The sequence below is a fragment of the Fusarium proliferatum genome (assembly GCF_900067095.1).
Source record: "Fusarium proliferatum ET1 genome assembly, contig: FPRO_scaffold004, whole genome shotgun sequence".
Classification (NCBI taxonomy): Eukaryota; Fungi; Ascomycota; class Sordariomycetes; order Hypocreales; family Nectriaceae; genus Fusarium; species Fusarium proliferatum.
Window position 1 is genome coordinate 1,253,892 of NW_022194793.1, and position 25,572 is coordinate 1,279,463.

General features: G+C 49.6%; 9 protein-coding genes across 9 annotated transcripts in view; 4 read left to right on the forward strand and 5 right to left on the reverse strand.

Moving 5' to 3' along the window:
- The window catches only part of FPRO_04588 (uncharacterized protein), a gene marked incomplete at both ends in the record, with an annotated part of 2,031 nt that extends 645 nt beyond the window's left edge, over positions 1-1,386 (forward strand). The window contains 3 exons of the mRNA XM_031230114.1: positions 103-266; positions 318-958; positions 1,016-1,386. Of these exons, the coding sequence (XP_031080284.1) occupies positions 103-266; positions 318-958; positions 1,016-1,386 (1,176 nt within the window). The remainder of the gene's footprint in view (positions 1-102; positions 267-317; positions 959-1,015) is intronic.
- Positions 1,387-3,108: 1,722 nt separating this feature from the next.
- Positions 3,109-4,263, reverse strand: FPRO_04589 (uncharacterized protein; the record flags this gene model as incomplete). The annotated part of the gene is made up of 3 exons (XM_031230115.1): positions 3,109-3,724; positions 3,780-4,004; positions 4,064-4,263. 3 exons carry the CDS (start codon positions 4,261-4,263, stop codon positions 3,109-3,111), a joined length of 1,041 nt encoding a protein of 346 aa, XP_031080285.1.
- A 2,456-nt stretch (positions 4,264-6,719) lies between these two features.
- FPRO_04590 (uncharacterized protein) lies at positions 6,720-7,028 on the reverse strand (the record flags this gene model as incomplete). The annotated part of the gene is made up of 2 exons (XM_031230117.1): positions 6,720-6,916; positions 6,971-7,028. The coding sequence occupies 2 exons, from the start codon at positions 7,026-7,028 to the stop codon at positions 6,720-6,722; spliced, it is 255 nt and encodes an 84-aa protein (XP_031080286.1).
- A 1,239-nt stretch (positions 7,029-8,267) lies between these two features.
- FPRO_04591 (uncharacterized protein) lies at positions 8,268-9,017 on the forward strand (the record flags this gene model as incomplete). The annotated part of the gene is made up of 1 exon (XM_031230118.1): positions 8,268-9,017. One exon carries the CDS (start codon positions 8,268-8,270, stop codon positions 9,015-9,017), a length of 750 nt encoding a protein of 249 aa, XP_031080287.1.
- A 773-nt stretch (positions 9,018-9,790) lies between these two features.
- Positions 9,791-10,573, reverse strand: FPRO_04592 (uncharacterized protein; the record flags this gene model as incomplete). Its single annotated transcript, XM_031230119.1, has 1 exon — positions 9,791-10,573. One exon carries the CDS (start codon positions 10,571-10,573, stop codon positions 9,791-9,793), a length of 783 nt encoding a protein of 260 aa, XP_031080288.1.
- A 3,376-nt stretch (positions 10,574-13,949) lies between these two features.
- Positions 13,950-15,641, forward strand: FPRO_04593 (uncharacterized protein; the record flags this gene model as incomplete). Its single annotated transcript, XM_031230120.1, has 4 exons — positions 13,950-14,021; positions 14,081-14,368; positions 14,429-14,473; positions 14,526-15,641. The coding sequence occupies 4 exons, from the start codon at positions 13,950-13,952 to the stop codon at positions 15,639-15,641; spliced, it is 1,521 nt and encodes a 506-aa protein (XP_031080289.1).
- Positions 15,642-16,291: 650 nt separating this feature from the next.
- Positions 16,292-17,704, forward strand: FPRO_04594 (uncharacterized protein; the record flags this gene model as incomplete). Its single annotated transcript, XM_031230121.1, has 2 exons — positions 16,292-17,562; positions 17,587-17,704. The coding sequence occupies 2 exons, from the start codon at positions 16,292-16,294 to the stop codon at positions 17,702-17,704; spliced, it is 1,389 nt and encodes a 462-aa protein (XP_031080290.1).
- Positions 17,705-17,836: 132 nt separating this feature from the next.
- FPRO_04595 (uncharacterized protein) lies at positions 17,837-19,905 on the reverse strand (the record flags this gene model as incomplete). Its single annotated transcript, XM_031230122.1, has 3 exons — positions 17,837-18,007; positions 18,059-19,388; positions 19,439-19,905. The coding sequence occupies 3 exons, from the start codon at positions 19,903-19,905 to the stop codon at positions 17,837-17,839; spliced, it is 1,968 nt and encodes a 655-aa protein (XP_031080291.1).
- A 628-nt stretch (positions 19,906-20,533) lies between these two features.
- Positions 20,534-24,450, reverse strand: FPRO_04596 (uncharacterized protein; the record flags this gene model as incomplete). Its single annotated transcript, XM_031230123.1, has 3 exons — positions 20,534-22,913; positions 22,971-24,288; positions 24,339-24,450. 3 exons carry the CDS (start codon positions 24,448-24,450, stop codon positions 20,534-20,536), a joined length of 3,810 nt encoding a protein of 1,269 aa, XP_031080292.1.
- Positions 24,451-25,572: the final 1,122 nt, after the last annotated feature.

Sequence of the window (25,572 nt, forward strand, 5' to 3'; positions counted from 1 at the left end):
TCGTTTTCGTCGTACGGTCGTCGTCGTCGGGTTCGTCGGCCGTTGCCCAGGATATCGGCACACGTAGTGTGCGTGCGCGAGCGTGGCGTGGTATACGGGGGGGGGGGGGGAGGCATGAACTCTGTTGTCGCCATCCTTCTGAGTGATCTCGTGCCGCTCAAGGATCGTGGTGTGTGGCAAGGCAAGATCAGTATTCTCTTCTTCGCCGGGACTGTTACTGGAGCTCCCCTTGGAGGGATTTTGGCTGATTCAGTGGGCTGGCGATGGTGAGTCTGGCGGAGCATGCTGAATCAGACACATCTAATCGCTCCTTTTAGGTCGTTTCTTGGTCAAGTCCCGCTGTGCTTCCTTGCTTTCGTGGCCGTCTATATCGTCCTCGATGTTCCACCTGTTGAACCCGACCACTGGCTTACCAAGGTCCGCAAGGTTGACTTTCTCGGTGCTTTTACTCTCGTGGCGGCTGTAGTTGCTCTCCTCCTTGGTCTGGATTCTGGCTCTAACCTCGGGTGGTCACATATCATGACTGTCGTCGCTCTATCTTCGACTCCAGTTCTGTTTGGCTTATTTCTTCTGATCGAAATTAACGTGGCTTCTCATCCATTTGCGCTTGGTCACATAATATTTGATCGTAGCTTATTCGCCTGCTATGGGGTGGGTTTCTTCTCGGGGGCGGGACAGACATCAACCATCTTCTTTCTACCTCTCGTCTTTCAAGCTGTTCAGGGCCTAGGTGCTACTCAGAGTGGTTCCTTGCTTGTCCCAGGCACGGTTGCAGGTGTCGCAGGTTCACTTCTAGGTGGCTGGATGATCAAAAGAACAGAAAAGTTCTACGCCATAACATTATCGGCTTACGCACTCATCCTCGTTTCAGTCATCCCCATGGGCATGTTCGTCCGGCTCCGTTCAACCGCTGGAGAGACTATTGGTCTTACTATTATGTCATTCGGAGCCGGTTGTGGTATGATAAAAGCTATTGTTGGTATGCTGTGGGATCTACCTTGCTAATAGTGTTTAGCGTTTGTGACAACGCTTATTGGTCTGCTCGCAAATGCTGCAGCTGAAGACACTGCTGTCGTTGTGGCGTGCTCGTATCTCTTCCGGTCCCTCGGGGCTAGTATAGGCATCAGTACTGGATCTGCTGTACTTCAGCAAGTTCTTCGAATACAGTTGGCAGCTCGGCTCCCCGACGGGGAAGAAGCGCGTAAGATCGAAGAGAAAGTTCGTCAGAGTCTTGACTATATCAAAGAACTACCGCCTCATTTGGCAGATCAGGTTCGGTCGAGTTACCAAATCGCAGGGATTTCATCACTTGCCTTGATTTCTGTTTACCTTGCGGTATCATTTTTGTTGGCGTTCTGGATTAAGGAGAAACCTCTGAGGAGATAGACGATACTAGAGTGTATCGAGCATGCATCAACTTGACTTGGAAGTTGAGCCCAAAGGTGAGTCACTTTTAGTATTAGAAAGTAATACAATGGAAATTGTCACCATTTCCATAAAAACTCCCCTCCTCAGTTCACTTTGCGCTAACTCATCAGTCTAATGCAAGGCACACCCGTGAACCCGGCGCTCATCGGCCGATCATTCCCCACCTAGGGCACTTGTTAAGCAATCTCAACAAGAAATTAGAGAGACAAAGAAAAGGAATCAGAGGTTTATTTCCTTTGTGTATTGAATGGATTTACTATTTGAGGATGGTGTTGTCCGTTTATATAGTACTCTTCTACCGAAGTCATTGTGATTAAAGCGATTTCCCCTTCCCTATTGTTTTCCTTGCAAACCTGCAGAAGGATACTCTGTACCTACTACTAACCGTCTCGCCATTTCAAAAGCCCCTCTGTTAGATATAACTTCTCTTTGTGACTCTTGTTACTTGAGCCTCCATGTCTTTTGTCTTTAATCCTTCGTATGACGAAACTCGCCCAAGTATGCATGCCTAAAAGAAGGTAAAAGTACATGTGTAGCGAGCATGACTACAATTGTGCGTATAATCCGTAAGAAACCATATGCTATCTAGGAGGAACTGATAGCACATCGGAGGTCTCAAAATGGGACCATAGAGTTTATGCAGACTGCCATGAAGAAGCATTAGGATCCAACTCAGAACGAGTTTGCCGCTTTCGAAAGGTGACCAAGATATAAGACACTTGAAAGTAATCTACGGCAGTGGAAAATTCAGAAGGAGCCGAGTTCTCATCTAAGATGAATCACACCCTGATTCAATGGTGAGGTGATGATACAGAGATTTGGCTGCATGCTTTGCCCGCGCATTCAAGAAATTGACCATCAACAGCCCATTGGGTATCTTACACGAGAACTGCAGGATAGAATGCATGGAATTGGGGTGAAGCCAAATGATGAACAGTATTATAATTATATTGTTTAAACACCCACGCTGTAGAAAGAGAGACCTGTTGTCGAGTCACTACATGATGGCATAGATGAGGGTAAGTAAATGGGAGATTTTTAGAATGGTATCTCGCTTCAACTTCCTTTGTATTGTTATAGTTGGGGATCGAGATGGCAACGCTTCATGCGGAGCTTTATAGACGATGAATATGTACATAGAATCGTTGACGAAGTTGTGGTAATCAGCTCTTCCCACAGCTCGTGATTTACAAGTTGTACGTGCAATGTCTCATCTGGCCCTGTGCCTGGGCCACCTCTATGAAACTGCCAAGCTTTCTTATTTCGAAGGGATGACCAGATACAGATTTGCAAGTCCAGATTATGTACAAACTAGCGGGCCACCATCGCAGCATCGATCTTGTTTTCACACACTGTTGACTTCCATCTAGATAACCAGCCAGCAGGTCTATGTGAAACCTGTCTTCACTTAGCGACACCTTCTCAAAAGGCTACCTAGAACGGTGGCCTCACTTGGTGAGAAAAACTGTTCTCTCGCACCTAAGTTTGGAACAAACATTTGCATCTATCATTGTAAAGTATCACGAAACAGTCAACCTTTAATGCTACTTCAACACCCCGAAAACGCCAATTCTCCCGTGGGTATATACAGTCGTGGAGATTGGGACCAAATAGTCTTCTTCTCGTATAAGTCTCACAAGTCTCTCCTTACCAATGGAGCCCTCTCATTCCCTCCCTTTTTTACTGTTCGCGCTGCCACCTGGGCTCCGAAATGTCAGCTTCTTGTGGAACAACTATGCCATCAATGCTCTCGCGAGGAGTGTTGCCCAAAAGGGCCTCGCGATCCTTCGTTTCCTTTTCTGCCTTGGATTCCTTCCCAGCTACTGTGTCGTCCTCCTCCTCTGGTACAGCTACGAGACCTCGGTCGCTCGTCCAGCTCGCTGCTCGGCCGCTGCTGGCGCCCCTGGGGCGAGTTGGTGTGAGTGTTGCTCCAGAGTCTTGGGCCTCGCCCTGAGCTCCAGCGTAACTAAAGTCTCCGCTGCCGATGCGTTCTTTGGTGGCGGAGCCGCGACGTGCTACATAGTCGTCGAATTGAGTGTCACGCTTGTGTGAATAGACGCTTGGTGTTCGCTGGACAGTGCCCATCTCGACAGATTCACGCTTTGAGATGATGCTAGCTCGTGACGATGCTGAAGAAAAGCGCTTGTCGGAAGACTGTCGAGCGTATGAAGTATCACGCTCAAGGTCGTCGTTGAAACCATAAGGCTTGACATTGACCGGGTGTGTGTAATCGTCGTAAGCAGAAAGGCGACGGTATCTTCGGACGGAGTAGAAGACCAGGACGAGCGAGGTGATGCTAAAGTACCACCAGTCAGTACAGTTCGTGTTCAAGCTAGACACCGGGAATTTACATAAAAGCGCAGTCTAAGCCAAGACCGACGAGGGAGTAGTGCTTGTCGTGCTTCTCGGTGTAGACAACTATATCAAGCGCGAGAGTGGCGATGGCGCAGGTCAACTTTATGACATGTGTGAATAGCATGGTCCATGGAGTCAATGCCTCTGCGAAGTATTTGGCGATTTCGACGAAACTGCATAGAGATGCAACGAACCATAGAGCTACATTTGTAGCCTCCCACCTATTCACAGTCAGCAAAGCTGCTGTATCGGATCAGGCGTTGTCTTTTTCTAGACTTACACAATCTCAATAGTTGGATCGTCGTTCTTCTTGTCGCTGTCCTTATTCACCTTCATGCTGTTGCCCAATCTATAGGCGAAAAGTCCCATCATAGACATAGACAAGCCCAGCTGAAGAACCCAGGTAGGGATCATAACCATTGGGCGCCATTTTGCCCGATCGAATTGTGCCTGAGCACGATGGTTTCCACTGATGAGCATCGTGAGGGTGTCTTGTTCTTTGTGCTCTTACGCTGCGGTGATTTCGAAGCTCAGCAGTTGGCTCGACAGCGTAGTTATCCGTCTCTTCCAGAGTATTCCTACTCAATGGTGGTTGGTACTGGCTGGTCGTTTCTCATACAGAAGTTCTATTGTCATCAACGTGTAATCGTAAGAATGCTCTTCAGGTCGCCGTCGGCCAGCGTGCGTCTTGTTCTTGGAGCATCCAGGGTTCTTAGCCGTTAAAGGATCATTCAGGCGTCAGCGAACATCCACCTCCCAAGAGGGTCAGCCTCTTATTTATTTATTGAACAACCTCTTCGGCGGGCAATGCCGCCTACAACTGTCTAGTCTCCCATGTCCCCGCAACTCAACTCAGCCCTCTTCGATATTCATGGCGCCAGGTCAGGGATAATGAGCCACCGCCTCCACTATTGTGCAGTTCACACTGGGGTTGCTCAACTGGAATTGGGCTTAGTGCTGATGGAGGGCTGCGGCTGAGAGTGCTGTTGTAGGTAGAGCTTTGCTGACGGAGTGAGAACGGTGACAGCTCAGAGGTCGAGGGACTTTGCGACCCCCAAGTCAGGGCTAGTAATTTGCTGGGTTAGTAGGATGAAATGGAAGAGGCATTCAGTGGTTTCGGACTCTTTGCGAGTTGATTGTCAGAGTCTTCAATTTAGTTTAGTTTGAGGGGAATTGGACAGTCTCGGACTCAACTCAGCTGGGCTTGTCAGCCTCAAGCCATCAAAACGGGCGAACAGCTACCTAGGCAAAACTCAACGGCCCCTAGGGCATTGGTTTGATGAAAGGATCTGTTCCATATGGGCGCCATAGTTAAGCGCGAGGCTGCGCAGCACGCCCATGATTTGTGGAAGAGGCATTTTTGACATTCACCTCATCTCATCTCATCTCATCTCATTCAGGTCCATGTTCTCGAAAGCGGCAAGGCTGACTTTGGGTTTCATCGGCGGGAAAAGCCAAGCTAATTAGGATGAACAACTCCACTCATTCAGCCCTGTAAATAGAAACATGAAGTACTTGCACAAAAAGACGGTCGAACAACAAGCAACTAATAAATTACGATCGATCTTGCTCAGACGTCAGAAGGAATTCCACCGTTGGAGCCCGCTTGGAGCAGTGCCACATCTGCATAGTCGACTGCATTCAGGCGCCAGGGTTTGATTTGAGAAGCAGAGCAGAACAGAGCAGAGCAGAGAGTGGCGGTACTGTAGCTCCAAGGTGCGACGAGTGGGGGCCGAAAGGAACCTACCTAGGTACCTAGACAAGACAGGAGGTTGGTCTGATGTTGCTGAGTACTAGTTATGGATTGTTATTTGTCGGTCAACATAAGAACGGAACGGAGTTGAACTGTCTCCGCTGCTTAGACTAGGTTTCGTTAGTCCGTAGCCCGCAGGAGTGAGATCATGGGCTACCGAGAATAGATTCCTTTCTCGGTTGATGTCGTCAAAATCTAGGAACATCACCTTGGCTGCCCTCGTTTTGAAACTGCGCCTCGATCCTCTACCAACAACAAGGTTTCTTATGGTGATTGAAGAACAAACCCAGACACGGCTTCGGCCATTTGGCCACAAGGTGACTGACTCCCAACAGCCAATCTATGGGATCTTGTAGACTCACATGGTAACTAGCATGCTACCTACCTACCGAAATAAAGAGTGTGTCTGTAGTGACATGGTGGTTGCACCGAGTTTTCAAGGCTCCACAAGGTTGATCAGGGTGTCGGTCACTGCATAGTTACAGCTTGATAGATACTGAAGGTCTGAGCAGAATAGTAAGTAACAAAAGTCATTGTCTACCTATCTCTAGACGTTCGTTTGCCTTTCCAGCTGAGTAAACAGGATCCCTACGCTTCAGGAATTGGCAAACCCTTCACTTCTGCCTTCAACATTCAAGCATGAAATATTTCAACTATTTTGGTATCCATTGCGGATTACCATGGTCCCCACCCAACCTAGTTGATCCATAGAAAAGATTATGACAGGATTCTGTAGCTCGCACTGAAACCCTCGCACTGGTGACTTGTCTGATGCTGACAGCTCCTATGAGCAGGGTCCGTGGTAGCGAAATTGGAGAACGTTAACAAAATACATGGGAAGGATCCTCTTGGTAATGCCATACTTCACATGATCATCATGCGCGAAAGTCAAGGCTGGCTACCTAGCCTAGGCAGAACCTTTTCGGGATGACTGGGTTTAAAGAACATGCACTCTGAAAAAGGACCATGATGATGATTATAATTATAATTCCACAAAAGGCCCAGCCTTGCGACGTGAGCGGTGCTCCCAGCTCTCGCACCTTGTCTCCTATTCTGTACAAGCCAAGTCCAAGCACTGCAATTATTGTTGTCATTTGTCTGTTTCCTCAGCTCCCGGACTTCTGCTTCAAAGAGGCATCCGTCCGTGGCTTCATTATGGGTTCCAACTCTGCAGTTTCTCTAATCATTGTTTCTGCTGCTGCTTCTCCTGAGAAACTGCGCGTCTCTTGCGAGAGATGTGTCGCTTCCGCTGGGCAAGGTCTCTCTTCTTCTGCTCGAGATCTCGCTTCTTGGCGGGCTGGACGACACCGGCTGTGTCGAATGGCACAACGACTCCATCTGCGTTTGTCATGGCCGGAACATTGACATCGACTCGGCGGACTGGTGATAGTCAGCCAACAGTAATGTTTCCTCGGAAGGCAGCCGTTTACTTACCAAGTGAAGCTGAAGAAGCCGAGACAAGAGCGACCAAGGTGAAGATAGAGAAACGCATCTTGACTGGTATGAGTTGCAAATGGGCTTTGGTGGGAACAATAATTAAGATGTCGGCCTGCGACGAGAAGAAACTTGAAAGAGTGTAGTGAAGAGTGGTAAACAACGACTATTGTGGGATGCACAGCATGAGGACTTCTTCACTTGGCGAGAATGGACGGCACTACTTATACAAACAGTCAGCATACAACTTCTCATTGCCATGAGCTTGCGTAAGTGTTTATGGGGTTGCAAAACTCGAGACGGTTCCGAGACGTGTTTGAGGTGTTCTGCCAAGGGAGTCAAACGTAGATCTGCTCGGAACTTCGAAGAAGCGTGCACATGAATAGAGCCGTAACCTGGCAACGATATCAGATCCTGTTTGAATATTACAACTCAATCGGCATTTGAGATGAATCATCCTCACTCCATAGTCGTAACTGAAACATTACCCGGAGTCTGTAACTCCGGGGTGACGATCAAACTAGCGGTATCTGCCCATCCGGTAACAAAGTGATACTCGGATCGGTATCAGGTTACAAGCGAAGCCTTGCCAAGTTCCCTAATGGCATAAAATGGTATGTCGCTTCGGATCTCGTCAACTTTATCTCTTTTGACTGATTTCATATTTCATCCCTAGCTTACCTATCCCTGCCATGGATCCAATGCCGGTTGGGCGACAGAGGGTGACTTGTAGCGGGGCCGCTGTGGAATCCGTGGGGGAATCCAATGAGTAGGTACCTAGTTATAGCATGGAATGGAAGCTTGCACCTCCAAGAAACCTTAGAAAGAAGCTTGAGGGAATGGAAGCACTGGGAAAGCTTAAGCTTCATTTGGCAGCTCGGGCTTTACAGATTCGAAGCCCAACCCTACGTAGGTACCTAGTGTCCCAAACCCCTCCTCATGGCGCTGTTGGCCGAATTGTATTGGTCGTTTAGCTCTGTTGATTACTGCGTCCAGTAAAGTTCAGCCAGGTCCCACTGAACCATCAACAGAACTACCCCTCCATCCGGTACATCTCTCCATTTCACGGTCGCCTACTCTCCTTCGCTCTCCAACCTCTCCTATGACTCTTACTCTCGTTCTCGCTCTTCCGCGTGCCTTTTAGTTACCTCTGCGTCTGACAAGATCGTATCGTCCATGCTGTTGCTGGGAGGCATACTCACTCACCGCTTCTACTACCCTCTCTCTTCTCAGTCGCCTTATCTCTGATAAGCCTCCTGACCTTTCTCAGCAGCTCTATCGTCCACTCTACTCCCCGATGGCTACCAGAGATCACTGCCTACTATGCTTTGAGGCGCTAGAAGCTCACCTCACCCATCGGAAAGCTCTGACTTTGGAAGAGATTCAAGAATCTTCAGCCTCCGCCTCAGATTCAGAGCCTGTTGCTCCAAAGACCCTAGACGATCCCAGTCTTCGACATCTGGCGATCCCTGATGCTAGCACTTCGTCTTCTTCCTCTTCGACCTCGCTAGGTGCTTCCACACCTGCCACGAGTACCTCTTCTCTTCCTATTCCCCCAACATCTGCCCCTCTATTCGTGACATGGAATACGATGGAGGATGGCGAGCCCGTGCTCCGCGGTTGTATCGGCACATTTGAAGCTCAAGATCTAGCTGAGGGTATCCCGGAATATGCCCTTATCTCTGCCCTTCAAGACACTCGCTTCTCCCCAATTAGAAAGTCCGAATTGCCTACGCTCCAAGTCGCAGTCACACTCCTGACCGATTTTGAAGAAGTCGATGACATTTTCGACTGGGAAATTGGCGTTCACGGCATTCGACTCTCATTCTACGATCGTGGCCGCCGTTATGGCTCAACGTACCTCCCAGACGTAGCCTCCGAGCAGGGATGGACTAAAGAAGAAACACTCTTCAGTCTCATCCGCAAGGCGGGGTGGACTGGTAGCCGAGGACGCTGGAAAGACTTGGACCTCAAGGTCACACGCTACCAGGGCAAGAAAACTACTCTGGAGTACGCTGATTACAGGAAGTGGATTGATGAGGCATGACGAAGTGGCTAGAGGGTAAGAAGACGCTTCTAGACATAGAGGCCCGGCGTCTATGGCAATGCAGATGTGATTATCGGTGACACATTTTCTCTCATATTTGCTCAAGAGGAAGAGCTGGGTTTGTAAGCATTCGCATCTAACAGGCAGCTACAGACAATAAACCTCCTGATTGATTTTAACGTATCGGCTTGGGCGGCTATTCGCAACGCGTATGCTGGTTTGGTGCATTTTCCGTGATTATGGAAAGCCACGCTTTATAGCCTCCCTGTCATTCTCGATAGTTCTGGCTTATAGAGCATTTACTGACCATATTTGATGCTTCTTCTCTGGAAAACAAACTACCTCAGGCACCATCATCGGATATCCTACATGAAAGAGCATCAACCGGCTCAGCATCTGGTTTCGATGAGACTCGTCTCCAGGCCAGTGTCCTGGTTGCCCTCCGTTTACAAGCAGAATTCAACAGCGCACCAAGCAGCAAACAAGTGGTAAAGGTAAAACAGTATCAAGTCCCGGCGGTGTTAGACCCAAGACAATAGCGCGCAGGCGTAACTCCATGATGTCAGATGACGGAAGACATCCTTTCCCCAGAACAAACGCGTCCTCTGTAAAACGATAAAAGAAAGATAAAAAGTCCAAGTCCTTCGCCAAGACGCCGAAATAACCCTGGTATATGATGATTTTGAAGCCCTGTGAAATATTCCTCCCAACAAACCCACACAAACTCTCCCAGCATTTTGCTTATCCTGTTCTCACAATGCCCTTGCCCGACTTCACCAGCATCGCAGGCTCTTCCAAAAACCGTTATCCTTCTTCCCTCCCACTCTGTCGCCCTGAAGATTCGGTCCTCGCACTCCAACCGCGCGCTTCTCGGTGTCGCTATCGGTCGGGAGAGGCGTCAGCGGTTTCGTCATACCGCGGGCATTAAACTCTGCTGCGTCCGGACCTGTATCAGCAAGTCGTCGAGCCTCAACCACCCGGCGCACAACCAATGCAAACGTCTCTTCGATGTTGACTTCTAGGCGCGCACTCGTCTCCATGAATCCACAGCCGCGCTTTCGGGCCCATTCAAGACCCTGAGCTGCAGGGACTTGTCTGCTCTCTTGCAGATCGCACTTGTTGCCGGCTACGAGCTTGACAGGAGGGATGGTGCGGGAGCGCGTATCGTGACCTGAGCGCAGACCAGCACGGCGTGCGCGATCGGCATTGTCAAGACGAGTTTCTGCCTCCATATCGATAAGTTCATTAAAATGCTGCAGGGCATCCAGGGAGTCCTTGGATGTGATATCGTAGACTAGGAGAAAAGCATCGGCGCCGAGGTTTGAGGAAGCCCACATGCCGCGGTACTCCTCCTGGCCAGCTGTGTCGGTAAGAGATAGGTGGTAAGTAACACCATCGATGCGGCGCGTCACGCTATATGAGTCCTCAATAGTCGGGTCATAGTCTGAAGTCCATTGCGAGCGAACTAGGCGCAGTGTAATGGAGGACTTTCCGCATCCGCCGTCGCCGCAGATCGTGATAGATATGGGAACAGGTGTCTGTGTCGGAGCCGTCATGTCGGAGGCTGCGCTGAATCGTTTATGAAGCGAAAGTGGTCGTTAAAGAAAAAGGAGTTGTTTGCAGTGTGCTCGTACTGTTGATAGCCCAAGCGGGAGCTGTTAGGCGATAGCAATAGGCACCGAAACGCGCCGCTTGTGGATCGGATGACAAGAAATTCTAGAATGATTCTAGGTGCGGTCGAGTTGCCAAGGCCTTTTGGTGTAGCGGAGTTAGTTGTATTGTTGGAGCCGAGTTCTATTGTCTTTCGAGTCGAGTCAGGTATGATATCGTTTCGATCGTTCTAGTCGTGTCTCGTCGCAATCGGGTGCAAGGTGTGTGCGTGAGCGTGAGCGTGAGCGTATGTGTTTGTATTATAATATGGAGGTGATGATCGATGCTGTAACGTAATGCAATGTGATGTGATGTGACGCTTCTTGGGGGTCCGAGTTTCTGGACAGATGATGATAATTTGTAATGCTGAGGGCTCAGCCGGCAGTTCCCTTTAGGGCGAGTGATTGAGTGAGTGAATGGATGAAAGAGGGGCTTTTTTTTTCTTTTGTTCTGAGACAGCCGAGTCCAGGGTGAGAAATATGACGAATGGTGGTTGAATTGGATGATAGATGATAGGTAGGTAGTCTAGAGAGAAACAGGTGCTGCTCCCTTTTGTCGTCCCTTGGGAGCCTGGTTCTGCTCGTCTTGTTACTTGTTTCCTCTAGGTAGAGTCAATGGGAGGTTGTCTGCTGTGATAGCCACGATATAGGACTGTATGGACGGTAAAGGGAATGAATGACAGGATAACTAGAGGAAACAAAGGGAAGTGAAAAGGTGAAAGTGACGAGGAAAAGTTTGCTTTTTTTTTCCCTTCTCCCACGTACGTCTCTTGCCTCTTTTGCTTTTTTCTTTCTCCTCTCAAAAGATACCAACCATGGCCGGATGCCCCTTGTTCTTGGTGCGGAAAAACGGCTGAAGGTGCCGCGTTGAGTTGAGCTCTTCGTTCGGTGCGATACGGGCTACAGAGTACTAAGAGCTGGATAGCGCCCGGGGGAACAGGGCAGATGGGGCACGACAGGGATGAAGACGTTTGTGGCGTTGGCCGGCGCAGGGGTAAAAGGTAAAAAAATAGGCAAAGATGCATAAAAAGATGTGTACAAGGTTGATTTTGGGCATCAGCAAGTAATTGATGCTATGAACATTGGGCACTGGTTTGTTCTTGTGCCTGCACATCTTTTTCACATGCAAGGTACGAAACTGTTCATGATCTGCATATAAGCGACTGAGGGCCTTCACTATCACGACCGCCACCAGCACACCATCGCCTTCGCCTTGGCCTTGGCCATCCCGGGAAGCTGGTATGCTTGCGCGATGTGATGAGACAAGTATAGTAATAATACAAAGACAAGACATCAAGATTAGGGGCATTCATCAGTTCTTCACTCCGTCTCGGAGCCCCCTCCCCTTCCATCATCCCAACGCGTCAGCCAGCTTGCAGGCGAGCTACGGACTCGATCATCCAATGAATGTTGCAGGTGTCAATAAGCTTTTGAATAAATAAAATCAGTAGCCAAGCACAAGGTTAGGTATCTCCTTAGGCTTTGGCCAGATCCCAACGGCGAAAATGTGGGGAGACTTGAAAACGGAGACGGGCGGCGGGTTTTAAACTTTTATTAATAACTTATCGCCCAGAGCTTTCGTTACTGGTATAAGTCAGGTAGGGAGAAAGCTGAAGCCTGGAGGACAAGGACGGGGCGGACAGTTGATCGACAGGGATATTTCCTCACCCAGAACCTTCAAACTTGCGTGTTCAGAGTCGCAATCGGGGTGGATAATATGTAAACTCAGATGCAGATGCAAATGCAAGTGACAAGAGAAGTCAGGTCAAAGCTCAAGCTCATCACAGCTAAGAGTGGGGATTATTAGTGCTCATGGGAATAAGAATAAAGCATGAGCGTCAACATGCGCAATGCAGACAGACGACAGACTATGTATCTGTGGCTGCCACTCCATCCGTTATCGGTCTTCGCAGATTTGCTTGGTGTTGCTCAACATCGCTCAGATCAGATTGGATGCATGTCGTTCTGTCTGTCTGTCAACCTTTGATATAAGCGATGTGACAGTGATTGCGAAAACCTTGCCAGATGAAATTCCGGCCTGCCTTTTTGGTCTTCACTCTTCAATGTCTACGTTATTATGTACGGATATGTATTTCTGAAAGCACAGTCACGGTCACATCCCATCCCTCCCCCACGCACTGGTGAACTAAACAGGCTCACCACACTACATCTCATCTCTTCTCGTTTCATGACCAGGTTCTCCGTCGCTCGTAAATTGACTTCCGCGCACAGACAAGACCGAGATATGAGTATGCATGTACGGAGTGCCTGCCTATCATCAATATCAGGCGGGAAGACTAGGTAGGTACGTCGAGTGTGTTTTGTAGAGGCGTTGAAGCCTACCCTTGGAGGGCTCGAGCCATCGTTCGAGTCCTCTCCTCTCTTGGCCACAAGTTTGTTAGACAATGCCTCTCTTTTTATCCAAGGCAAATACAACTAGTGAGTATTCGTCCCCCCTGCGGTCAGGTACAGCTTCACAGTTAGATTGTAGTGGTTCCTTTGGTGGGTGGTTGGCCCAAAATGTGGTGTCTTACTGGCCTTCATGTTCAAGACACAGATCTGAGACTTTATTCTCTTTCTTGGGCCAATTGTCTCACATGAAAAGGGCAGCTGGCGTTGGTGCCCTACATGTACGTACTTGATGATGCGATCACGGACCGCGATTTAACAGTCTGATAAGGTTATTGCCAAGGTCAAGGTCAAGCAAGATGAGGTTGAGGAAAAAAAGAAATTGAGCAAGGGTTGAGTTGGACCAACTCGTTTCAGTTGAGCTGACAATAACCCCAGCTCCAGCCTCATGACAAGGCTCTGCAAGCGAGAACGAGGAGCGAGGAGCAATTGAAACTTTTATCGCTCCCGGCCTTCCCCCTCTTCGTCTACTAATCTTGTCCTCGGTGTTCAGCCACTAACAAAAAGATGGCGAGAAATGATCAAGTCGTGCCTGTTCAAGCCTCGGTTGCTGGTATTTACTGGTAGGACTTTACCGCTCAGTAATGAACTTTCTGACATGTTCGGGAAAGACTCGGTTGATCGGACGGGAAATCCCTCGCAGAAATAATTGAAAGTCACGAGACATTGAGCCATTGCTGCCATCAATGATGTGTCCCATCTCTCAAAGTTCTTTGGATGACGAGCTGTTTTTTTATTTCTACTTTTATTCCTCTCATTGTGCCTCATTTCTCAACTTTCTAGACCCATATTGTACTTAACTAAACGACAGTTATATTTTCTCCAAGTTACTTATATTTCCATCTCTCACTTTTCTCATCCGATATTAGCCGTCATGACTGTAACCAACGGCCGCAATGGGAACCCCTCCATAACCACCCTCCATAGGGCTGAAGAAGTAAACGATGTGAGACATGACACGAGCTCACCCTCTGAGCTGATTGGTCGCTGACGTTACACCACCAGCTCATCGATGCTGTGAAGGGTCTCATTGTCCCTTACATCAAGGCTGCCGATGATGCCGCAGCAGAGCGTGCCACAGGGGATCTTCGCCCCAGTTCAACTGGTGTCAAGAACAATGTCCTGGTAGACTTTCAAAAACCACAAGAGCTTGCTCAGCGACTCAAGTTTTCCTTGCCAAATTCGGGTCAAGGTAAGGAGGGGTTGTTGGAGACTATCCAGCAAGTTCTTCAGAACAGTGTCAATACTTGGGATCAGGGCTTCCTTGATAAGCTGTATGCAAGCACGAACGCAGTATGTCACAGTAATCCCGGCTTTATCGGTTGATCCGTTTTCTAATACATGATAAATCAGGTCGGTGTGGTGTCAGATATGATACTTTCAGTGCTAAACACCAATGTACGTTCCAACCCCTGTGCACTATCAGTAATAAGCATTTAACACCCTCTAGCTCCATGTCTTTCAAGTTTCTCCCGCCCTCACCATTATTGAAAAAACTACTGCAAAGACTCTGGCACACTTGTTTGGTTTCACCGGATCAAGAGCAGGGGGTATCTCCTGTCAGGGAGGAAGCGCCTCAAACTTGACTTCCCTGGTCGTTGCCCGGAACACCTTGTTCCCAGAATGTAGAGCTTCGGGCAACGGTAGCCACGATTTCGTCGTTTTTACAAGCGCGCACGGGCATTACTCGGTTGAGAAGAGTGCCATGATCTGTGGTCTGGGTTCAAACAGCGTCTGGCCTGTTCCTGTGGATGAGTTTGGGTGCATGAGGCCGGATGCCCTGAGGGAGCTAGTCGCCCGTGCGAGGGATGAAGGCAAGACACCCCTTTATGTGAACTCGACGGCTGGAACCACTGTCATGGGCTCATATGAGCCGTTTGAGGAGATTTCCAGAATTTGCAAGGAGTTTGGCCTCTGGATGCATATCGATGCAAGCTGGGGAGGCCCTGCTATCTTTTCGTCGAAACAAAAGCATAAGCTCAATGGCGCCCATCTGGCCGATTCATTGACAGTGAACCCTCATAAGATGATGAACGTTCCCGTCACATGCTCGTTCCTCCTCGGACCAGATATGAACATATTCAACAAGGCCAACAGCACCGCAGCGGGCTATTTGTTCCATACCAGCGATGGCGGTGATATCTGGGATCTTGCGGATCTAACCCTGCAGTGCGGTCGCCGCGGTGACAGCCTTAAGCTTGCTTTGGCCTGGATATACTATGGTGCTGCAGGTTTTGAGAACCAGATCGACCACGCCTTTGAGCAGGCTGAATACCTTGCCAGTCTCCTCAAACAGAGTGACAACTTTGTGCTTGTATCGCAAGACCCCCCCCCTTGTTTGCAAGTTTGCTTCTACTACTCGCCCGGGAGAAATCTGTCTGATAACAAGGAGGAGAACACACTCCGAACCAAGACTATGGTCGAGAAGATGATCCTCAGAGGCTACATGGTTGATTATGCCCCTGGTCCAAAGGGCAGCTTCTTCCGTGTTGTGGTCAACTGCCAAACTCTGCCAGGGACAGTTGAGGGCCTTGTTAAGGGTCTTGAAGAAGTTGGGCGCCAATAATTAGACTATAGAAGAGGTAGGACTCGACATTACACTAGGCAAAAAGGAGTATTGTTTGAATCATATATAGGGCACATGTAGAATGATACGCATCATGGCCACTATCACTAAACCAGGATATTGAGAGATACGAGAATACGTTGTACAGTAACATCCAAGACATGGCCATGGCTCTATTCTTTATGTCACAGTGTATGAATATATATACTCCCCTAAAAAAATTTGAATAATAATAATAATAATAATAATAATAATAATAATAATAATAATAAAGTAAAAGAAAGCCTTGTTCAATCGTTTATGTCTTTAGATTAGCTCGGCTTGCGAAATCTAGTTATTCCTGTTTGATCGAGAACTATACGATAGTAGACGGCACACAGTAACTCTCGGCATATTTCCGAATGACCCTATAGGCCTATAATACTATGTTTTAAAATAAATGAGAAAGGGATATCAGATCAACACTTTTCATGACTCAAACAGGCTATAGATACTTGAAAGCAGCTATGTCCTCAAGATGGGGACCATACAGGGTAGCTGATGCGATAAGCTTATCGCACTTTGCTAGACCCATTAATTTATTCACTACCAGCCTTGAACGTCACAAGCATGCGTCGCATCTTCAACCTCATCCTCAGCGTTCAATTACAATGCCACCCAAACGAATGACAGCAAACCCGGTGAAACCAGCGCGTTATCGCGCTGGTAAGCCCACAGGAGTAGAATCTGACTCAGATTCTGACGCGAGCGAAAACGAGGAGTCTAATGAGCCAGCGCTTCCACCTCCACCGAAAGCGACCAGCGCGGGCAAAATTTCATCAGGCAACCTAGGAAAAGTCGACCTCAATGCTCGGAGGAAAGAAGCGGAAGCTGCCGAAGAACGGAGACTTGCTAAGGAAAAAGCCGAGCGCCTAGCTGCAGAGGAAGGTTTCGTGACAGAGGAGGATGAAGAAAGTGAAGAGGATGAAGACGAGGATGAGGAGGAGGAAAGCGAATCCGAAGAAGAGAGCAGCGAGGATGAAGCGCCACGAAGATTAATGATTCGGCCCAAATTCGTACCAAAAAACCAAAGAGGAAACGCCAAGACCCCCGCGCAAGAAGAGGAAGAAGCACGACAGACCGAAGAAGAGGCCCGCAAGAAAGCCGCCGACGAGCTCGTGGAAGAGCAAATAAAAAAGGATCTTGCCGCTCGCGCAGCAGGCAAAAAGCACTGGGATGACGATGAGAACGAGGACTCGGATGTGGATACAACAGACGGGCTAGATCCAGAGGCTGAAGAAGCAGCTTGGCGCGTTCGCGAACTCAAACGTCTGAAGCGCGCCCGCGCTATCATCGAAGAGCGCGAAAAGGAGCTTGCAGAAGTTGAGCGTCGACGTAACCTGACCGAGGAGGAAAGACAAGCCGAAGACGAGGCGTTCCTGGCGCAACAGAAAGAGGAAAAGGAGGGCAAGGGCAAAATGTCATTCATGCAGCGTTATCTACACAAGGGAGCATTCTACCAGGACGAGATGAAAGCAGCTGGTCTGGATAAGCGAGACATCATGGGCAGTCGTATCCAGGACGACGTGCGGAACCGTGAGGCACTTCCCGAATACCTGCAGCGTCGCGATATGGCTAAGCTGGGCCGCAAAGGTGCAACAAAGTACAGGGACATGCGCACCGAGGACACAGGCCGATGGGGAGATATCGGCGATGGCCGAAAGAGGGACGGCGGACGATTCGAGCAAGATGAGCGTTTCAGACCCGACGATGATAGGTTTCGCCGTGACGAACGAAGCGCAGGCGGCGCCAATGCCATTCCTCTAGGTGATCGCAAGAGAGACGACCGAAATGAAAGAGACAATGGCCATCGAGATCGAAGAGATAGGGATAGGGACTCTTACCGATCAAGAGATGATGGACAAAGTCGACGAGGATCACGGTCACGGTCACGGTCACGGTCACGGTCACGTTCGCCACGACGCGAAAACGATAGAGATGATTACCGGCGTCGTAAACGTAGTACGCAACACGATGACGAGCGGTATGAGAGCGACAAAAGACGCAGGGTGGATGCCAGATGAACTCGGCCTGCTCTTGTTACACTATTAATAATACCCAAACAACCATGGTATATGCCTTGCATTTAGCTTCTTTTTTTCTTTTACGTGTCTCGTGAGATTACGTGCAGCCCTAGACTCGCACCCAGCTATGCTCTATATTCTGACAATCTCTACGCGAGCACGATCGTATATTTGATGGCCCATCATGTCTTCGCCGCTTCCATTTGATACTGGGGGAGGATATAATGTCATTCGTGCATAGGTACCTGCGCCGCGGCGCTTAGAAAGGTAGCCAGGATTGATAAGGAGGACACTCTCGACGACCTGAGGTTCAGTTAGTAAGGATGAAGACAAAAAAGGAGCTAAGAGACGAACTTTTGCAAATGGAGGTAGCAAACTAGGTACAACCATGACATCTGGCCTGACATTCACCATCTCTCCTAGTTCAAGATAGCTCAAGTCTAAACCAGCCCCAGTAGCCAAACCATCTTCCGTGCCAGTTTTAGGTAGCCTAGAGCGATCTGTAGGAGGAAACAGCGGGAAGTAATGTCGCTGCTCAACTAGGTACCGACACAACCGACTCATTAGATCAGTTCCAGGTTGTCCACCACCACGAGACACAACCTCTTCCGAGCGGAGCTGGGACAGGATATCCTGCGATGAGACACCAAGGACAAGTTCGTTGATCGAAAGTGTCATAGGGTTTGTGACAATGCGGACCATTTTGGGAAGGCCGAGTTCCTTGCGAGGAATCGAGTCTTGAGGCCACGAGACATGTTTTGACAATACGTCGCGGACGGACGGGACAAGGATGATGGTGATCTGCGGGTTGGAGGCTGCAAGGCGGTTAAAAGCGGGAGCAACAAGGTATTTAAATACTGTTGCCATAGTAGCTGTATCGGGGTCAAAGTTTGCCTCTTCTGGAAGATCGAAATCTCCCGTGGCAATAAGGGGATGGTCGATATCGAGGAACGGTCCTGTAAGGACAAGCGCATCTGCATAAGTATCCCCTGCTTGACTGCACAGCGCATGAAGTGGCTCAAAATCGAGATTATCGTCAGCAGTGTAAGGACCAGAGGCGTAGAGAATGCTCAGAGGTGCAGGTTCTGAATCTTCGTCCATAGCATCAGGGCCACCACGGAACCTCTCACGATGCCCCTCGAGTGCGGAGGGCGAAGAGGCAGCACTGGGAAGTAGAGGGACCTCGAGAACCTCCTTCACGACAAATTCATTTCCTGAGGCGTTGGCACCCCGGAAACCTACGATTTGGCCAGGGAAAAAGCTCCATGAGCGGATGTTGTCCATTTTTAGGGGTACCCGCAGGCCCATTCCTGTTCGTCTGGAGGTTTCCAGTACCAGTGACGCCGCATTTAGTTTTCCTTCTGAGGAGTCAGAAGCGATGCGGCCAACAGCAACGACCTCAGTTGTACTTTGCGCAGCGGCACTGCCGAACTCGTTCTCATCGATCTTATGATGTTGCTGTATAAGAGCCATGAAGTTATCGATCCGGTCGTCGAGGATTTCGCTGGCCTCGGAGAGTTTCATGGCCAATGGCTTGTATCCCAGCTTCTTTTGATCTGAGGCGGCTGTGAGCTTTACTCGAGGCTCGGCAAAGGGTGCAATCGGTGGTTCGGCGGCATTGAGGCGATCGTTGAGAATTTCAACAGTCTCTCCTGGATTTGCTCGATCACTGAATGATGTGGGCCTGGATAATGTTAGCAAGGCGGAGGCAGTTAGTGAGACGAAGTAACATACGGTAGTCCATTCAATGACTTGAGCTGCTCGCTCATACCTGTCGCTGGCGAGCTCATCAACCCTTTAGGCGTCTCCGTCTTTCTCTTAACAGCACTGCCACTCGCAGCACCCCTATTCAGCTTTGCCCCCGACGCTGGAGTGCTGGGAACAAGCCCATCTAACATCCCAAAAACATCGCCGCCCTTCGCTGTGCCTCTCGGTGTATTGGCGACCTTTCTCTCGGTCTTGACCTGGACTTTTCGATGGCTGTTTTCGAGCTCATCTTGGATGCTCTGCTTGAGGTTCCTAAGAAGTTCGAGACTTAGGGCCTGAGCATCAAGATCCAGTTTTATACAGTACGACTCCCACTTGAAAAAGAGATCTTCGGCCGAGAGGCCATGAAGGCGCATAATGGATTCTAGTTCGCTGAAGACATCAGGCTCAAGCGGCTTATTGGGGGAGAACCGGCTTTCAATTTCGTCCGCCATCATCGGCGATAATGAACCTCGACCAGAGTTGTTCGTAGCAAACCGAGATTTCTGGCAAAGACAAAGGTCGTATATGGATTAAAAAGATGGCATTGGTGAAGGTCAAAACGTCTGGAGGGGTCTAGATGTGGGCGCGATCAGACGCGTCGTATCATAGGTAACTAACTTCCAGACCGCGTTAAGTGGTCAGAAACTAATGGTACAGTGCTACCAATTGTACACACGGTCAATTTTTTATACTGGTAAAATGGACGGCCATAGTTATTATGATTAGAACGATTAACCACGGACTATTCACAATAAGATACAGACAGTCAATGCAGATGTATCGGGATTTATCAAAATTGTATTTAATTAATCAGTCATTGCTTTCTTGTGCCCGCAATTTGCTTCTCAAACAGGCATTTCTCAGCCACTATCAAGGTATCGTATCCGCTGTGAATAAGTAAGCGCCGTTACTTTCGTGTAATTGTCCCAACGCCGTCTACTTGGCATTCGCCTGTCCCAGAAAAATCAACCTAGCTATTCGTACCGTCGTGCTCTTCATGGACCTGTTGACTAACAGTGCTGTAAAAAAACAACTCAAAAAAACAAGCATTCGAAGCAAAACAATGTCTACAACCATTCTTTACTTCTCCTTCTCCTGGACAGTACTTTTGTGTTCAATACCGCCCCATTCAGCCCAGACATTATCTGAACCGCTGTAGGTGAAGTTCACATTACCATCTTTAGGGGAAGAACTTGGCGCAATGCCGTCGGTGCTGAGAAAACTGCCAAAGTCACCTAGACTGGCAGGGTCTGTGTCTAGTAATGGGAGCGTGGAAAAATCCAAATTGCTACTCGCTAAGTCAAAGTTTGGCTCAGAGAGCAACTGCGTTATGGTTCGGCTCAGGGGGGTATCGAGAACGCTCTCCAGCTTGCTCTCCAGATTCAGTCGTGGGCTGCGCCTAACGCTCGGAGGACTTCTGGTCGGCGTTCTTTGCAGAAGCGCCTGTTGGCTAGGAGACAACAAATCTCTCACTGATCGAAGAGATCGCGAGACACTGCGTGTGATAGGTCGATGGCTGGGTGTAGGACGTGTCGGGGTTTTGAAGAGAGCCGAGTCAGCATCCGCCTTGGATTTGGGCGGCGGCGTTGAAGGACGAACTGGGCTGTTAAACAGCGCCTCTATATCATCATCCATGATGAGATCTTCGTTCTGAGCACCGCAAACTGCATTCTCCTTTCCACAGATTTCCTTGTTTTGCCGACAATCCGCTGTCTTAGTCATGTTGGCATCGATCTCTCCCAAGGTCTTCGGTGTACCCTCCTTACGGGGTGAGGGGAAGAGCAGGCGTCGAGTGCTTCCCAACTCATCATCAAGGTCCATCTCGATGGGACTGTCAGCAGTCCCGGTACCTCTGGAAGCCCGGGAATGGGAAGAGCCTGGTACTGACTGGGTCATGCTTTTAGTATGATGCCCATCAGCCGCCAGTAAATGAAAGACATTCTGCATGGCTGCATCTTCATCAACTCGTGATCCCATAGAGATAACATCAGCTTGCTTAGGGGATGAACGCTCGACCGGTCCAACGGAGTCTGTGACTGGGAAGGCTTCTGACGGAGGATGGGGCGCCGAAGAACTCTTAGTACGGGCACGTTTTGCCTGCGACTCAGGGCCAGCAGATCCCCGCTTCTTTCGACTCTGGCCCAGAAGCCCATTATCCCACTTATCCTGTGGGCGGTGGTTGTGATATTTAGACATCCATATACCGCAGGGATTGCAGAGCAGTTTCTCTGACCAGTCATTTCGATCATCACCAAAACCAAGCGTTTTCTTGATAAGACGATGGGACAGAGGGTTCTTGTCCTTATCCCGTTTCAGAATCTCAATGGCAGTAACCCGGCCAGGCTTCTCTGAGTACTCCACGTTCTCTGGTGCTCCGTCATGTTCCTGAACCCAAATCTTGCGCCAGGTCGGGGTCTCAATGGCACCGCAGTTAGTGCAGAACGGAGGCATCTCGCCAGCTGCGATTGCAGATTCTAGCCTCTGTTTAATGGAGTCCTTCTTGATTTGGTTCTTGTTGGACTTATAGGGCGGGGACGAGGGCATAGGAGGAAAATCGCTCTGCGGAAAGATAGCCTCTGACAGAGTAGGTAGAGTGTTTGTAATCAAATATGTCTCAGGCGGTCCCAAAGGGTCACTGGCAGCAATCGGTTTGGGAACGCTGACCGATTTGGAACGACGAAGACAAGTTGTGGTATCTGTAGAAGCACGGGGCGGTTCCGCAAGGACAGACTGTGATAGAGAAGATGGCCCGGCTGGCTCGCTTGCCGGTACAGATGGCAAAGCTAGAACTCCTGCGGATTGTGATCTGCCGAGTGGTCGCGAGGGGCGGGGCTTTGGTGCGATGGCACGAGTACTTGATTTTGAAGTAGGTAGAGATCCTTCAGTAGATTGGTTAGTTGAAATTGAAGCATTAGGCTCAGAGGAACTAGAGACTGCGCGCACTAATTCAAAGAGGGCATCTTCTTCCATTGCCTCTATAGCTTGGTTGCCCTGCGGCTGAGTAGAATCAGGCAGCAAGGATGCAGTGGTAGGGACTGGGCTATCCTTTTCTGGAGCATCTGTCGTAGGAGGAGGTGTTGGTGCATAGCTCCGTGGTTGTGGTTTTGAGCTTGCAGGTCGTTTCTGAGAAGAATTTCGAACTAATCTAGGGATGGCAACTTTCTTCGCGGTAACGGGTTCTGATGGAGGGGGACCAGCAGGAGTTGAGGTTGGGTAAGGGGTGTTGAAGTTCTGGATATGGACGAGCCCTTGGCCTTCTGGCCCATCTTCGATCCTGAACACTTGAGTTGGAATTCCGGTATTATCCACGTCTTCCATTACTTTCTGTGTCTTAGGCTGGCTATAAGTCTGGCCCTCTTTGGCAGTTGCCAAGACAGGCTCATCCAACAAGTCGTCTGTTTCATTCTCCGCAAAGCTCGACATTTGTCGTGGTAGGGAGGGCATTGGTGGCAAAACAGGACTGGAAGGAGGACTTGACCGCATGAAAGATTCTGTTCGTGGCATAGGGGGGGAAGACCGTATGTCCTGCGGGCTATCCTCTGAAAAGGCAGGAGTTTCGACAGGCGATTCTGGAGAACGGCCATCCTCTTGACTCGGAGACAAGGCACGAAGGGGTCTCGGGGGTATTTGACTGCTCAGAGTAGCACCCAGCTCCTTGCGCATCGAGGATTCCCTCCGAGGCTTGTTGCCTTTGGGGCCAGGCTGGGCCGGGCCGTTCAGGGGTCCTCCCTCGGGAACGGGAGTAGGAGCCCGTGGAACTTCCTGTAGATGATTCCCAGCGACTGCCTCATTGTTTGCATTAACAGGACGGAAATTTCGAAGAGAACCAGCGGTACTAGCAGTGACACGTAGAGATTCCGGGCCTGAAGTGAAGGGGTTAGGAGTAGCCTTTTCGACCTTCATCGGCCTGGCTCTTTTCTTTACTGGCATTGAGCCGCCATCCTCGCCTTCGGTGCCGTCTTCGTACCCTGAAGTGTTTCCTTCGGCAGGCTTCTTTCGCGGTCTACCGCGAGGCCGCCCTGTCGGCGGCTTCCTGTTGCGGGAGCTTCTGCTAGAGGGTCTTGACGTCGAAGCAGCGGTCGTTGACGGAGGGACGGGCATGGGTGCTATGCGTTGGACATCCGATCCTGAGTTGGCTTGACTAATCGCGGGACCTATCGAATCTCGTCGTTCAGTTGTGACAGGAGGCGGTGCGCCTTGAGAAAGCGCAGGTGATGCCACTCGAGACACATGTGCTGTGTGTCCGATATGAGGGTTGGCCTGGATGAAAGAGCTCCATTCAGCGGCACCAGAAGCTACGGCCATTTCAGCAGAGCGGGAGGGTGGCAGAGAGGCAGGCTGCAGTGGAGCGGGTTGTAAAGGCGTGGGTTGCGTAGGGTGAGGTGGTATCTCAACGGGTGGCATGTCAACATTTGGTTCTCGCCTTTGAAGCCTCGAGCCGACAGTGAACTTGAGCTTGACTTCGATTGTCTCGCGGTTTCCCCCTCCAAAGACGGCAAGCAAGTTCTTGGTGACACGCCCAGTTACCATTTTGGGCGACTGAGAGAGCCATTCACCACCACGCATCGAATCGAGTGCCCATGATAGCATGCCTTGTCCAACTAAGGGGGTGTCTGGTTCTGAATAATCGAGTGCGTAAATAGTGTAGTCGCCCTCACTATCTTGGTTTCCGAGTTCCGGGCTGCATTCGGTGATTGCATGTAGACACGCTCTCAAGTCGACAATGCCAATAGAGTTTTGTTCATCGAGAGGAATTGTTTGAACGAAGAGGGTTTGTGTTGAACGAGCAAGGCAATTGATTTTGGCCTCCTTGTCAAATGTATAATGCACCTTGACTGTATATCAAGTTAGCAAGGTAACTACCAGACGCATTGATTTCGCATACGGCCCATAGGCCTCACTTGGACGCCTGCTTCATTTGTTTCCACGTTCTGTTGCATCGTCTGACCGTTGTGATTCCAGCCGCCTTGAACAGGATTGGGGATTGGTGAAGCCATGGCGGTTAGTCCCCTCAGGGGGGAGGTCAGAGATGGCGGTTAAAGAATCAGTCGTGAATTCTGTCGTCGTTGTATATGGTGGGTGTATATCATGTAAGTAGAGACAAGGCAGCGACGGCCGAGAAGTAATAAGTAAAAGGTCAAGAGGTGAAGTTTGGCAGTGGGTATTTCAACGATGCGTAGGAAATAGTAGTGGGGAGGTTTAATGTTTGAGCTCGTTGGCCGGGACGTGATATCAAATTCGGGAGGCGGGCGTCATGTTCGTGACGCGCTCTAACCCGCCAAAATCGCGTCGTGGAGCGCAGGTGGATCGAGTTAAAGTGCGTGCCGATAGTTTTGCGCGCTGGCTAGACAACCAGGAAATAGAGAAAATAGTGACAAAGGGTGAAAATATAGTGACGGGACTGTGGTCAATAAGAGAAAAGAAGAGCTCGAACCAAACCCCAAGTTTGAAGTATCAATAATAAAAAAGTCACAGATGCTTTGAGTGTGTTGTGATGCAGCTTCAAAGGCGTGTTCCGCTTGAATGAAACTGAAGAAAAGATGGAGGGTCGCCGTGTCACTCCAGTGGTTGATGAGCCAATAACCCCTGTCAATTACCCTTTTAGTGCCTGCATCGGTGACGTGAGTTAGCGCATTCTTTGACTTCTAGACGCGCCGCCCGGGCGGTGGTAGGGTTCGCCGGTGCGTGATCCACCTCTTCCGACACGGAGCTGTTTAGTGGGGCCGGATAATGCAGCTTGGTTCAAGTTGGTGCAGAACTCACGTGCCTTGCTATCTGAAGCGAAACCTTTGTTCGCCTGTGTCAATGGTAAGTCGTCGTACTTTTGAAACGGTACGTATCTTTCTAGTTGGTTGTGAACCTGAGCCTTTTCGCTGGCTGTTTTGCTATGGCCAACCTAGTAACTGCCGACTTGCTTCGATGACGGGAAAATGGGTAGAAATGAGCCAGAGAAAGACGGAGATGTCTCGTCTTTCTTTCGAGGCTCTTCTTGCGGCGGGACACCGTCCCTTATATACTCTTGCCCTCTGCCTGAGGTCATCTAATAGACTCTACCGGGTGCCTGCCTACATGAGATAGTTTGCCAACTGGGTCGTCTTGCTGGTCCTGTTCCCTTATCT